Source organism: Lissotriton helveticus, chromosome 2_2 (genome assembly GCF_964261635.1).
Source record: "Lissotriton helveticus chromosome 2_2, aLisHel1.1, whole genome shotgun sequence".
In the NCBI taxonomy this organism is placed as follows: domain Eukaryota; kingdom Metazoa; phylum Chordata; class Amphibia; order Caudata; family Salamandridae; genus Lissotriton; species Lissotriton helveticus.
In genome coordinates, this window is record NC_136060.1 from 135,589,220 (window position 1) to 135,605,062 (window position 15,843).

General features: G+C 45.2%; 1 protein-coding gene across 11 annotated transcripts in view; it reads left to right on the plus strand.

The window, feature by feature from the left end:
- FRYL (FRY like transcription coactivator) overlaps positions 1-15,843 on the plus strand; it is a 2,496,013-nt gene that overhangs the window by 893,723 nt on the left and 1,586,447 nt on the right. For all 11 annotated transcript variants that reach the window (XR_013608325.1, XM_078678213.1, XM_078678216.1 and 8 more), the window contains 3 exons: positions 3,656-3,893; positions 8,423-8,608; positions 8,719-8,805. Coding sequence is in view for 10 of the 11 variants with exons in the window: in XM_078678213.1 (XP_078534339.1) it covers positions 3,656-3,893; positions 8,423-8,608; positions 8,719-8,805 (511 nt within the window). In the remaining variant the exon portion in view is untranslated. The remainder of the gene's footprint in view (positions 1-3,655; positions 3,894-8,422; positions 8,609-8,718; positions 8,806-15,843) is intronic.

Genomic DNA, 15,843 nt, shown 5'->3' on the forward strand with positions numbered 1-15,843 from the left:
TCTGATTCCACTCTTTCAGCCTTTATCCCGGGTCTCGGTCAGGTTGACGCTGCGGCTTCTGGGGCTGATGGCCTCCTGCATCCTTCTGGTGCATCACGCCAGGTGGCGGATGCGGGCTCTGCAGTGGGACCTGAAGTTTCAGTGGGCCCAGCATCAGGGCAACCTATCCGACCATGTCCTGATCTCGGAGGGCACTGCGAGACAGCTGCAGTGGTGGGTCACGGACCGCGATTGGGTCAGCGGCAGATGCCTCTCCCTTCCCCAACCGGAGCACGTAGTTGTGACGGATGCGTCCCTCCAGGGCTGGGGAGGCCACATGGGAGAGGCGGAGATCAGAGGTCTCCGGCGGAGGCCCGGCTCCATATCAATCTTTTGTAGTTGCGGGCGATTCGTCTAGCACTGAAGGCATTCCTCCCCTCTGTCCGGGGGAGTGCAGTGCAGGTGTTCACGAACAACACCACCGCCATGTGGTACTGCAACAAACAGGGCGGGGTGGTGTCGTGGACCCTTTGCCAGGAGGCTCTGCGCCTCTGGCAGTGGCTGGAACGCCAGGGCGTGACCCTGGTAGCTCAACACCTGGCAGGTTCTCTGAACGCCAGGGCGGACGAGCTCAGCCGTCGGTGCATGATGGATCACGAATGGCGTCTGAACTCTGAGTGGCACACGGCCTCTTTCAGCAATGGGGAGAGCCTTGGTTAGATCTATTCGCCACCGAAGAGAACGCGCAATGTCATCTGTTCTGCGCATTGGAATTTCCAAGGCGGCGCTCGCTCGGAGACGCTTTTCGTCGCGAGTGGAGTTGCGGTCTGTTGTACGCCTTTCGCCTATACCACTCCTGCCCAGAGTGCTGAAGAAGATCAAGCGCGACCGGGCCCAAGTCATCCTTGTGGCTCCGGACTGGGCACGAAGGTACTGGTATCCAGAGCTACTCAGTATGTCAGTCGATCCCCCGGTTCGTCTGCCTCTTCGGGAGGACCTTCTGTCGCAGCAGCAGGGGACGGTCCTCCACCCGAACCTGTCCAGTCTCCACCTCCATGCTTGGAGATTGAGCAGCGTCAGTTGAGGCCATTTGACTTGCATCCTGAAGTCTGTAATGTTGTTCTGGCAGCCAGGCGTCCCTCCACAAAGTCGGTATACGCCTGCAGGTGGAACAGATTTGTGGCATGGTGCACAGCAAAGGCTGTGGATCCTCTTGCTGCCCCTCTCTCTGAGGTTCTTCTCTTCCTTCTTTCTCTTGCCCAGCAGGGCTCTGCTCTGGGCACTATCAAGGGCTACCTTTCTGCCCTTTTAGCCTTTCCAAGGCTGCCTGATCAAGCTTCTTTGTTCACGTCCCCTATTGTAAATCGATTTCTGAAGGGCATCCCACACACGTTCCCTCCTGTTCCGTTTGTGATGCCTCAGTGGGACTTGAACCTTGTTCTTACATTTCTGTTGTGTGCTCCCTTTGAGCCTCTTCACAACTGTCCTCTCTGTCTTCTCACTTTGAAGACTGCTTTCCTGGTTGCCATCACCTCTGCCAGGAGAGTGAGTGAGCTCCAGGCCCTTTCATGTACTCCTCCTTTCCTTTCTGTCCATCCGGACAAGGTTGTGTTGCGTACTAAGCCATCTTTCCTGCCCAAGGTTGTCACGGCCTTCCACATTGGGCAGTCCATCACCTTGCCAACCTTCTTTCCACCACCGCAGCCCTCTTAAGAGGAAGAGCGGCTCCACCGTCTGGACCCAAAAAGTGCGGTTTCATTCTATTTGGATCGCACACGCCAGTTCCGGGTGGATGACCAACTCTTTGTTGGTTACGTGGGCGCTAAGAAGGGGAAAATGGTGCACAAGAGGACCATCTCCCGATGGATCATCTTGTGTATCCAGGCATGTTACCCCTTGGCTAAAAAGGAGCCCCCTGTTGGATTGCGGGCTCATTCCACCCGAGCCACGGCGACTACAACTGCCCTGGGCCGGGGAGTGCCCTTACAGGACATCTGTCAGGCAGCTACATGGGCATCGCTGCACATGTTTGCAAGACACTACTGCCTGGACAGCCAAGTCCGGAGGGATGGCTTCTTTGGCGTTCTGTCCTCCAGGGCTTTCTGGTGTGATTATTGGTTCGCAGACCCACCACTGGGGTTGGTATTGCTGGGGTATCTATTCTAAGGTAAGGAATCTATCACTAACGTGTCTCTTTCAGATGCACAAGTTACTACTTGTGTAACGATATATCTGTAAGAGACATTAGTTAGTGATAGATTCCTTACAGACCCACCCATCCTCCCCGTTCTGCGAAACTATATCTAGGGTTAGGGTTATCCCCTTTCAGGGCCCTAGTTTCAATGGCACCAGTGTTGGTTTTTAACATGGCTCAGCGCTTCTGGCGCGGAAAAGCTGTGTCTAAGAACTGACGTCAGCACGCGGAGGCGGCGTCTAAGTACTCCGACGACGTCATCACGGCGCCGACGACGGACGCGGATCCGCAGACAACGCCTACCGACGCGCAAGGGTACTGCTACGCAAAAAAATTCTGGATCCAGTCTGACACCTGGGGATATTCTAAGGTAAGGAATCTATCACTAACTAATGTCTCTTACAGATATATCGTTACACAAGTAGTAACTTGTGCTTTAGGTGTGGAAATTAAGAAAATCAATAACATTCTGCATTTTAATTAGACACATCTGTCCATTTAAAATAAATTAAAAGTAATCATCCTCTCTCATGGCTCATAGTGCTGTGGGCTACACATTTGCATCGCCAACTTCTGCATCTGCCATAATAGGCCGAAAATTCTTACGTTTTTTTTCATAGAGTAGGAAAGGGACCTGTCAACACTAGTAAATTTACATATTAGGTTGCTTGAATGTCTGCAGACAGCCTGAATCTGGACTTAATGAGGATATTTAGAGGTACTTTTCATCACTCTTTCTACAGCGAAGTGTCTTAACTTTGCACCAGGTAATTTCCTGGACATTTGACTACTTGAGCTCCAGAGGCCTACAGCATTATCTTCCCTCTGTACTGAACAAGTGTGTCAGACCACTAATTTAAAGCTTTACTGTTTTTCTTTGTATTATGTTATTCTGTTAAACTCATACTTTCAGTGCATTAGTTGATGGTTTTCCACCTCTTAAAATGCATGTTTGTGAGAACATAAATGAAAAATTAACTGTTGGATGTTATTAATAAGATGCATTTTTATCCTTTGAGTTATTTTCTTCTCCTATAGGGAACACTTAACTCCATTCAGTCAATTGTGGCCTTGTGTGTATTGTGAGGTTTGCTAAGTCTGAAATGTAGAAGGCTTCATTTAGTATACTTCACTTTGTTCAGTGGTCCAATACCATTCACTGGCTGTGTCAGTGTAGTTGAAAAAATATCCTAATAATATTTTTAAAAAATAGTTCGTAATAAAAGGAGCAAGAGACATTTTACCATCTGCACATTTCGAGATGGTATATATGTAGGTTTTTTTCTTATAGAAATTGTTTTGAACGAGATTTAAGAATCTTTTGGTCTTTGTAAAATGTTTTGTGATCTTGCTCCTAGATGATATTTACTGATTATAAGTTCAAACAAGTTACTCTTAATAAAAAGGTAGGTCTCTATGAGTTAGGACCTACACTCCCAAACCAGGGCTTTTGTTTTTTTAACAGTTATTTTCTTTCCATAGACTCACAGTACACATGGATGAAGAATTGCGTGCTTTGGCCTTCAATACATTGCAGGCTTTGATGCTAGATTTCCCCGATTGGCGAGAAGATGTTTTGTCAGGATTTGTTTATTTTATTGTTCGCGAAGTTACTGATATTCATCCCGCACTTCTGGACAATGCTGTGAAGATGTTGGTACAATTACTCAACCAGTGGAAACAAGCTGCCCAAATGCATTACAAAAATTCAGATTTTCAGGTAAAGTATTATTTTAGCAGTTTACATATGCATGTTCTTTATTGTATTCTCTTGGTGGTAATTTGCAATTTCCTTCAAAAATGCACAGTTTAGCATTTTTCAGAATGGCATGTGGTGCACACACATGCCCTTAGGGCATGTATCTGCGCCACATGTGCACCCATGCTCATTTCAAGGGTGCAACAGGGTGTCCTTTTGACACCCTGGCATATTTGAAATTGCATTCTCAATTTGCGATTCTCTAATTCGGAATCGCAAATTGAGAATGTCTTCCAATTCATTCCTACGGGCCCCTTGGCCCATAGGAATGAATGGGGAGGTATTCCAATGCGATTCGCAATTAAGGAATATGTAGGATTCGCAAAATGTATTGCAAATCCTACATACATAGCGTTTTGCGATTTTCAAATAGCGATTCTCAAAAAATGGCAAAACCTAACATTAATACATATGGTCCTAAGTGCAATAAAGACAGTATATGTAAGTGTCAATCTTTTTACCTCATTTCTTTGACATTCAGTTTCTCAAAGGCCTGCCATGCCATTCATAATGACATCAGAGCAGTCAAGGTAAGTCTTCAGCTTCAAAACAGATAAACCAATCAACAAGACTGAGACCCACCAAAGAGTTGATACAATATAAATTTAGAGCAACAGCAAGTTTTTTTTGGACCAAATACAAATGCCTATTAAAACTACTAAGGCTAGGTAGGCTTAAACCCCTGTTGCGCTTTGGATGAGTTGTCCACACCAGATAGTGTGCTAGGCACTAATGATTTGGTTTATTTTGTAAAAAAAAAATGTAATGACGGCTGGTGGAAGATTTAATTTGCCATTAGCCCTTTTAGTGCATAAGCTAAGCATAGGGTTCTTGGAGGAGGCTTTCTGCTGAGTTCCAGAACCCTAGATTAGGACTTTACTTTTGTAACAGGTCACCCACAGGTCAATTTGAGCCTAAAGTCCATAGTAAGGAAGCAGCGGGTAGATGTTGGATTTAAGGGATGTTTTGATTGTTCATTTGAAAAGAAGTATGCCAGCTCGATGCTGTAGAAGTTGGTTTACAATAGTGTGAATTTGAGAGTGGATAATTGTTCTGCCATGCTAAACCTCTACAACAGTGGTTCTCAACCTTTGGTCCGGAGACCCCTGCTCGTCCATGATAGCTACTCAGCAATTCCGCAGACTGTCTATGAAACTGATAATTTTTAAACGTTTTTTAAATGTGAAGGAATATGAAATTGAAGACTAGAAATGTATTTGTTATCCTTAAATTAATTTGTTGGATAGTGCAGGTGCATCAAACAGAATATAGTTGCATTTAGAAAAGCTCCAGCCTGCGCATTAAAGTTGAAGTGTGTGGATTAAATAAAATATATATCATCATATGTCTTTTTGTTTGATGGACCTTTGTTTCTGTTTTTTTGTGTATTGGTTTGCAGTTCAAGTAATTGAAATTGCTTATGCTGGGGTCCCCGGATTCCAATAATGAGTCACTGTGGGTTCCCAGATTCTAGTAACAATTAAGTGTGGAAGGGGGGTGAGAGATGGGGGGAGGTCTTCCGAATTGAACGTTGAAGAACCACTGCACTACAACATACTGCTTTGATACACATTTCCTAATTCAGTTTAATTTCATCATAAGCAACCTTCGCGTGCGCGCACAGCTACATTAGCTGCTCTGAGACTTTTCAACAACTCATTGCCAGTTTTCTGTTCGGATCTCTTTTTAGCATAACAAAAGACTATCTCGGGAAAAGCGGGGGAATTGAACTATTAATGACCTGGTTAAAAAAAACACGTAAAGTCTAATGCCAAAACATATAATTACAGAGTAAGGACGCAAGGAGGTACTTGCGATTCTACTCTATAGAGAAATAAAAAAAAATGCTTAACTGTCTACTTCACATCACAGTTCTTATTGCACTGAGTCGCCATTGGGTTAGGGGTTCCTAAAATATATAAAATTGAGAATGAAGTGATGAATTTTCCTGAGTGAAAAATATCAAATTGTCTGCTTAACTTTTTTTTTAAGTGCTTTGCTGCAAACTGAAAACACCCTTTGTTTTTGCTTTCAGAATTTAGATGCTTAAAACCCTTTATCTATTAGTACCATTCAATTAATGAAATCTGAAACATTTCTGCATTTTTATTATCGCTCGATTTTCCAGAATACATATGTGATATTAACAAGTCAGAGTCAATTTTGAATCCTTCTCTTTAATTCTGAGGCAGGGATTTTTACCAAGGGCCTTAAAACGAGTTTTGGCGGCCCTTGAGTGGGTGGCACGCCACTGCATTGCTCCAGGACTGCTGAAACACCACTGTCTGCCTGCCAAATTCCAAGTAATTTTGTGGTCATACAGGCGGCGTAGCGGTCCTGGGTCAGTGCTGTGTAAAGGCTTAATGTGAGCCTTAGAAACAAAAAAACAATCAAACTAGACTGCCATCATAAACTAGGAGAGGAAATCTCTCGCTGTTACCTGACACTCATAGTCCCAATATGACCAAACCACAAATGTGAGCCTTAAACCGCATTGCAGCTGGACTGCCAGTGCACGTTCCTGCATGGGAAGGAATGCGTCATGTCCTGCATTCCTTCCCGTGCAGGAATTGGGAGTGCAAACCTATAGGGGGGGGCACAACATGCGCCCCACCTGACATGCACCCTCATGCACAGAGGCACAAGGGGGCCATATTGGACCCCCTTTGTTGCCTCAACACCACCCATTTCAAGGCGGTGCAACAGCTATGAAAAGGGTGATGGTGAGGCAACTCAAAATATGCTTGGTGGTGCCGCTGCGGCAACACCAGCATATTTTGGCCTGGAACCGCTGTAGGATCCTTGATACGTGGCGGTAGCAGCGGTGATCAGACCGCCACATGTACATATTGTGGGAGGTCCAGCAGTGTGGCAGAGGCCAGACCGTTACCATGTCTACGTAATAAGGCCCCACATGTCTGGCTGACAGTAGTGGAAAACTACCAGTTTCTGTCCGATTTCCTTCTTTTCCTACTTCAGCAGGTGGCTGATGAAGGTAATGAAGTTTTAGATTTAACAAGTTGTGCAAACACTATTAATATTCTACACTATCTCAACTGTTACTTTTCGGGTACTAGAAATAGCATTGATGAAGACTAATTTAAAAGGTGTAGTTTTGTAAGGAAAGTGTTTTGGTCTTGAAGGGCATACTGTAGATTTTGACACTGCTATGAAGTTTTGCGTGGTCACCTAGGCCTCAGATTTTTCCATTTATTTGGGTCCACTTGCCCATCTCAAAATGCAGCTATGTAAAGACAGGCTACGGTTATGGTTTTTTTAAACCACCAGAACTTGTGGCAATTAACACTCAGAACAGTAAAGTGTGGCAGAACAACAAATTTAAAAAAATTATTTATACAGCACTTAAAGATAAAGATGACATGCAATCAATCAAAATGAAGTTTAGTGACCTAATCAGTTAGTTAATCCTTATAATCTGGTATGGCTCTGACAATCAACGAACTTCATTTGACTTCTGCCCACAGCCACTTCTCAATTCCCCCTCATGCCAGTTTCTTGTAATATTTACCTTGTGAAAGTGAAGCTTTGCCAGATGAACTTCAAAATGGACCATGGGAAAATCTTACGTTTTTGTGCTGGTAACAAAGTTCATATTTCAGCAATCGTCAAACAATACAGTACCTCAGGATGTTGATACTAGCACTTCCTTTCCTAAACGGTTAATGTGCTGATTTTGCCCCAAATCCGAATCTATGGTATAAAATTGGTCCACAGATTCTAGTGGGAAAAGTGCATCAGAGTATTTTCATGGTAATACACTTTATCGCTACTGTAACTGATTGTTGCATATACTAATACTATTTAAGCGATACATTTTTAAAGTAACCATCTCTAGGCTAATTATTGCAAACATTTAGTTGTTACCAGAAAATGGTCCGTTCCACAAAAGGTAAAGTGTGTATGGCGACATGTTCGGAGGAACAAAACTCTAGCTCAGATCTTTGAAGCTGCCACATGAAAATCTTTTTTACCATTCTGTTACTGCTTTTCAGAAAAAATATAGATTTCATGTACAGAATTTCTTTGACATTTTTTGTCATTTCAGATAGCCACCTTCACTTCTGAATATTTTCTAACTGCTTGGTAATGTTTAGGAAAAATTATCAAATGAAGAAACTGATAGTGCACTCTAGCACTGTTCAGAGCAGTAGGCCAGATGCTCCTTAACAATCATGGCGTTATGTGTTTTTATTCAGTGTCTTATGCACATGTTGTACATATGGAAGAATTAACAAAAAGCACCGTGCAAGTATTTCTGGATCTTAGCAGTGTTAGGAAATTTGTGTTTCAGTCTTCAAATTACAGGAGCGATGCTAGGAAAGTTCATTATAGTTTGTTACTTTTTCTTCCGTCAGACATTTTACATTTTCTGCTTATGTTGCATGATTAGTTATGATTGACAATTATATGAAACCACAAATTTTCCTCTGCCATTAACAATACCATTCTTGTTTTAACTTCTATTTCAGCGTGGTGTTTCTAATGGGGCCATCCACACACTTCCTTTAGAGAGGAGCCCCTATTCAAGCGTATTCCATATTGTGGAAGGATTTGCACTGGTGATTCTGTGCAGCAGTCGGCCTGCTACCAGGCGTTTGGCTGTCAATGTTCTCAAAGAAGTACGGGCTTTGTTTACCATTTTAGAGCTTTCAAAGGTAGGTCTCCAATGTGTTTAGTCTTTTTTTTTTAAGAACTATTTTGCTAGTTAGTGTAATCAGTTCTGGTGCTGTTGTGACATTTTCTGGATTTCTGGTTTGCGTTTTAGTGTGATGAAGAATTGGCCTTAGATGTAATGGACAGATTAAGCCCATATATTCTTGAAGGCTTCATACACCTTACTGGGGCAGATCAGGTAAGAGTAGTGTATGCTCTTTATAGTCTTTTGTTTGCTCCTTTCATCTAAATTAACAAAATGTTTGACTTTTATTATTTTTTAACAATATTTCTTTACATTTCAAAATTGAAGTTTCTTTCAGGTTATTTGACATTCTCCTTCCTCTTTCTATCACTCAAGACCAGTCATTTCAGACCATGTTTTTAGACCTTTGGATCTCGTGATGGTAGCTCTATTAATGTGAGCTGCTGGTGTCTTGTCAAACCAGTTTACTGCCTGTAGGGGATATTTGTCCGATGTTTACAATTTGCCTCATTCCTAGCACTTGCAGCTCACTTTGCCTAGACCTTCTCTGGCTAGTCATGCAAGAATGTAATTGACACACTGTTGAATCTACTGTTAGGTCCATGTTTTGCTTGGTGTCTCAGAAGAGAAGTAAAACATCCTATTTAGAAAGGTTCTTCTAGCTCTGGTCCATGCATTTCTAGATAATGTTTGAGGACAGTTATTTTTTTTTTCAAGAGTGAAAATGTTAAACAAAAATGCTAATTAGTATATTAATATGGCATTCATCACTTAATCCTAACATATAAAGCAGAGAAGAGCGCTAATCAGATTCATGAATATATAAAACCTTAATATATATAAAACGCACTGCTCCAGCTTAAAATTTAATGCACAGTAAAGTCTTCTATCCGAAGGGAAATTGCAGATCATTTAACCTTGCAAAATTGATCTAATGATTGGACCTCAAATTTACTTTTTCTGTTTTCTATTAGGATTATTATTGACAATACCCATCTCCAATCCACATATAACCAGAAACTGTGACCACCAGAGCGAAACATTGAGTGGACCTGTGTTCAGCCATGATTGACCAGTTACAGTTACTAACATGAAAAAAACAATTCCAATATATTCTAATGGTATAATTCCATAAAAGCCCAGAATTAAGTCGGGAGTAGAATTTACTACAGGCCTGTTATTTCATTATTTTCTTGTCCGTTCGAATTTTAAAAACTCATCAACTAGTACATGCAAGTAAAATATATCAGTGCACATCTGTACATTAGCTGCAAACACAATAAAACATAACCTTTTACAATTCATAAAATCACATATCCAGAGTATAATATAAAATATTTTTCCTTTAAAACCCAAGCATATCACTTGCTCTACAAAACTATATAACAGACAACGGGAGAGAGCAGCCAATGTTTGCAACTTGGGCAACCATGCAGCGTACAAAAATGTAGATCCGGCAATGACCACAAGGTTGCTGATGTCATTTTTGCAAGTTACTAATACAGTAGTCAAATTAGCAAGCCCTACCAGACAAAACAAGTGTTTAATCCGCCTACACCTAGGTTTGGAATAGGCCAGGCCTGACAGAACAACAAATGTTCTTCTGTTTCCTTCTCGTAGCAACGTGCTGGGCAAAAATTCTAATCCTTGACAGAAGACCGCAAAGGTGAAGTTAAAACAGCGGCTGGTAAAATAGCGTATCTAACCCTCAAGTAATATGCTTTTACGGTTGGGGGATTAATCTGAACAAGAAATCCCTCTGCCTTAAATATACATTTGTAGCATATGTCGGCTGTAGATACATATGCTTGGCATTATCATGTCATCCAGTGTTGTTTTGGACGATTACAAGTTGTTTTTCTTACAACAAGTATTTTAGTCACGAGCTAAAGTGACACCTTGTATGAAAGTGCCCTCTTTTTGCATCCCCCCGCACCCCACCCACACACACTTTTAGCCTGATGTTGATGCTCTTTGACTAAGTGTGCCCTGGGTTCCTGCCAATCCAATACCCAGGGCCTATGTTCTTACTCTAAAACGTTCCTTTTCAACCCCAATTGGCACCTCTCTGGCCATGTTTAAGTCCCTTGTAAAAGGTACAATGGGTACCAAGGGCACTATGACCAGGGAAGGACTGCCGCTTATATTGTTCCACCCTTAGAGGCCCTGTACCTTAGCGCACACTGCCCTTGTAGGCTGCATGTTTTGGTGCAGAGAAAAGTGAAGAGTCGACATATCCCTGTGTGCCATGCCTACAACCCCTCAGATTTAGCTGCAAAAAATCACTTTTTACTTATATTTTTGCGTGGGATCACCATGTGGCACAAATGTCCTACCACCCAGCGTTCCCCTTGTTCTCCCGAGTAAGGCCTGTGACTGGGAAGAGCATAAAACATAGGGATTAAGGGTATAGCACTGAATTCTTTGCGCTGCATTTTTTTAAAAGAAATTGTTTTTAACCAATTCTGCTTTGGACACCCACACAAGTGAGGTATCATTTTACTCGGGAGACTGAGGGGAACGCTGTGTGGTAGGACATTTGTGCAAGCACGGTGATTCCACACACAAATATATGCAAAATGTGTGTTTTTTCAGGTAAATGTTAGGTTTCCTGGGGTTTCTTGGTAGGGAAATGTTGGGGATCCACACAAGCCATACCTCATTGGACTCCCCAGGGTGTCTAGTTTTCATAAATGTGTGGTTTTGGTAGGTTTTCCTATATGGCGGCGAGCCAGGGGCCAAAAAAAACAGGTCGTTTTGTTAAAGGTAATTTTGAAGTCTCCACAGTACGATTTGGGCCATTACCTGTTGCAGCCACTATGCCTATCCACACAAATGAGGTGCCATTTTTATCGGGAGACCTGGGGGGATGCTAAGTGGTAGAAAATTTGTGTCTGCCCGGTGATCCTACAACTTTCCCAAACAGAAATGTGTGAAAAATGTGACTTTATTTCAGCAAAATGTCAGGTTTGCAGGGGATTCTGGGTAGGAAAAGGTTGGGGGGGTCCATGCAAGCCATACCTCACTGGACTCCCCTGGGTGTCTAGTTTTCAGAAATGTGTGGGTTTGGCAGTTTTCCCAAGATGGCGGCCGAGCTTGGGGCCAAAAACACAGGGGACCCCCTTGCAAAAGCAGGTTATTTTGTGATGGGCCATTTTGATGTCGCCTCGATAGGTTTTGGGCCTTTGCCTGTCGCGGGTACTTGACCCACACGAGTGAGATACTATTTTTATCGGGAGCCCTTGGGTAACACTGGGTGGTAGGACATTTGTGGATTCATGCAGATTCCAGAACTTTCCCACACAGAAATTTGAGAAAAATTTGATTTTTTTAAGCTAAATTTGAGGTTTGTAGGGAATTCTGGGTAGGAAAAGGTTGGGGGTCCATGCAAGCCACACCTCGCTGGATTCCTCCGGGTGTCTAGTTTTCAGAAATGTGGTGTTTTGATAGTTTTCCCAAGATGGCCACTGAGCCTGGGGCCAAAATCCCAGGCCCCCCTCCCCCAATTTTGATGCCTCCATAGATTTTGGGCCCTTAACTGCCGCGGGTACTTGACCCACCCACGTGAGTGAGGTACCATTTTTATCGGGAAACCTGGGGGGAATGCTGGTGGAAGTAAAATTGTGGTTTTTCTGACGCCAGAATAATATGACACAGTGATGCAAGGAAAATGCGGGACTATAGTCACATTTTGAGGTTTGCATGGCATTCTGAGTAAAAAACTTGTTGGGATCCACGAGAGGCACACCATCCAGCACTCCCCATTTTATTTTTACTTTACAGAAATATCTTAAGGTTCGAGGCATGTGGGCTGCTAAATTCATATCTATTGCATAGATCGCCGCCTAGTGTTGGGTCCGGATGATTGCACATTGTTGTCCTGGAAGAGTCTTCGAAGTATCACGAGATAGGTGGCTCCTCCCCTGGACTACAGTGCGCATGGGCATCGACTCCATCCCCAGATTGTTTTTTTCCGCCATTGGGTTCGGATGTGATTTCGACGTCTCCTGTTCGGAATCGATGAACAATTTCTTTAAGGCCAAAAGGCCTTCTTTGCTTCGTCGGTATTGTTCGCGTTCGGTCTTGTGTGTACTCCAACTCTTCGAGTCGGATATCTGAGGAGTCGGGTGACTCTTCGGTCATCGAGGCCCTGTCGACGCAGCAAGACCCGGACGACGCTACGATGGAACGGAGCCCGTTCAAGTACTGCCCCGTGTGTGGATCGAAGTACCCACACATTGACGTGCATCCTGTTTTCAACAAATGCCTGTCGCCGGACCACAACGAGGCCAACTGTATGGCCTGCTCGAGATTCAGGTCGAAGAAGACGCTCAAGATTAGGCGCGTGGCGCGCCTCGAGGCCCAGCGATCGGCGCCGGCAGACATCTTTGGCGACCCCGAAGCAGACGAGCAAGAGCTTCACCTGCAGATCTCACCTACATCGGCGGAGGTCGAGGCCGACTACGGAGAACACGTTGAGGACCTGGACCTAGACGAACACGTCGAGGAGGTAGGGGACGTTGAGGAAGTTTATGGGGCCGCGGAAGATAGCTCGGAGGAAGAGCTATGCCCCGTGCGTACGTTTACTAAGGCTCAGGTCACGGGATCGCCACACGGCCTTACCCACGACCCTACTCCTCAGTCCTCGGCCCCGCCTTCTGGCCCGGCTACAGACATACCAGCGGAGCCTCCATTATACAAATCGAAACCGAAACCATCGGAATCGAAAACAACAAAGATGGCCGACAAACCATCGACACCGAAGACGTCTGGGACTACATCGAAACCGTCGCCTTCGGAGCCCTCGAAGCCGCAGAAGGCTGTCGAACAGGCTAAGGTACCGAAAGGGGCCAAGGAGACCGGCTCGAAGAAGGTCGTCGAGCCAGTGTCGAGTAAGATGGTCGAGTCGAAGAAGACTGTCGAGACACCTTCCTCCAAGACTGCCGCACCGACAGGCAAACGGACAGTCGAAGCGAAATCAGCGAGGGGCACCGAGCCGAAGTCTGGAGCCCCGACGCAGACAGATAAATCTGCTGCTCCAAAGTCTGCGACGTCGACGACTAAGGCCAGGACGGTGAAGCAAAGCGCAGCTGTCGAAGGTGCGTCCGCGCCTCCGCCACTCAAGGAAAAATCGTCGACGCTCGGTTCTTCCCCTGCGGGTGGACAGAGGTCGTCGGTCGGATCGACGAAGCCATCCGCTTCTTTTACGAAGCAAGTCTCGGACTCCCTGAAACGGTTGAGAGACAAGGCGTCGGAGCCGACCACGCCTTCGGTACGGAGGACAAGTGTTCCACTGCAGAAGACTTCCATGCCGATCCTCTATACGCTACCACCAAAGGTGGCGCCGAAGGCTTTTGCACCTCGTACGGTGCCCGAGGACTCGGAGCCATTGAGGCAGACTCAGCTAAGTGGAGGCTTTGGTCGACCACCTTTATCTGACGAACAAGAGGAGCATTTTATCGACGCCGACACGGGTAGATTAACGCTCTGCAAGATGAAAATTACATCCCAGCCTGTGGAATCCTATGTAATACCTCTAAAGAAGAAAAAGCCTGCACCAGACACGCCAGAACTTGTTGAACCCATTCCACAACGGCCTAGGCGGAGTCCTACCCCTTCACCCACTTGCTCAAATGGAGATGAGGATGAACAAGATCAGGGGTATAACTTCCCAGACAATACTGACCCTGATGAGCAGCAGGACTCATGGGTACACTCTGGTGATCAGGGGGACCAACAGGTGGTCGGTGACCCACAGATGTATGGGGTGAAAACTTCTCCAACTGAAGACTCTGCGGCGTTTAATGCTTTAATTGAAAGAGCGGCTGCAAACCATAAGGTGGAGATGCATTTCGACCCTGTGGAAGTTGACTTTTTGTTTGATACTTTCTCTGCATCAGAAAAAACTGTGAAAACACTTCCAATGCTTAAGGGGGTTCTCAAGCATGCCACAGACATTTTCAAGGAACCCACCAGAGCGAGGGTTGTGAACCCACGAATTGAAAAAAAGTACAGGCCGGCACCTGGGGACCCTACTTATATACGAGGCCAGTTGCCTCTAGACTCTTTGGTGGTCTCAAATGCCCCCAAAAGGGCGAATTCGCAGACAACGGGTAAAGCTCCTCCCCCGAACAAAGAGTCAAAAGTGCTGGAGGCAGGGGGCAAACGGGTGGCTGCGCAGGCAGCCAACATATGACGCATATCTAACACACAAGCCCTATTAGCCAGGTATGATAGGGCGCACTATGACACCTTAGAGCAGCTCACCTTCCAGACGAGTTTAAAGAAGGAGCTGAGTTGCTGATACAAGAGGGCAAGCTCATTTCTAACGCTGCGATTAAATGTGCGCTAGACGTGGCAGATACAGCGGCGAGAGCAGTCAACACAAGTGTTATGTTGAGGCGTCAGGCATGGCTCCACATCTCAGGGTTCAAGCCAGAAATACAGACGACTATCCTCAACCAGCCCGTCAATCCAGACAGACTGTTTGGGCCGGAGGTTGACACCACCCTCGAGAAGATCAAAAAAGATACTGAGACGGCTAAGTCCATGGGGGCACTTCAGTCTCAGCAATTCAGAGGAAACACTTTTCGTCGCTCAAGTGCGCGGGGTGCTACCAGAGGACACTTGGCACAGCAGTCACATTTCGGCAGAGGAGGCGCCCAGGCCTCGTACCCAAAACAGAATTGAGGTGGTTACAGAGGCAACAGCGCCAAGGGCAGAGGCAGAGGCAACAATAGTTCCCGTTCCTCTGCTGCCAACAAACAGTGACTCTCTGTCACTACCCCCCGACCATCCAACACCTGTCGGGGGGATACTCCAGCAGTTCCTGCCAGTCTGGACGTCCATCACCACAGGCAGGTGGGTGAGGAAACTTATCCAGTTCGGTTATTGTTTGGAGTTGACGTCCACTCCACCCAACATACCCCCAAGACAACGACCTATGTCAGCAGAGCACTTGCACTTATTGCAGCAAGAGGTTCTTGGAATGCTGCAAAAAGGCGCAATAGAGCTCGTGCCGGTGGAGGAAGAAGGCACAGGGGTTTATTCCCTGTACTTCTTAATCCCAAAGAAGGACGGCTCGCTCAGACCCATTCTGGACCTACGCCCCCTCAACCTGTACATACTCTCAGAACACTTTCACATGTTAACACTACAGCAGGTTCTTCCATTGTTAAACCAGGGAGACTTCCTCGCAACCTTGGACCTCAAGGATGCTTATTTTCACATACCACTCCACCCTTCCCACAG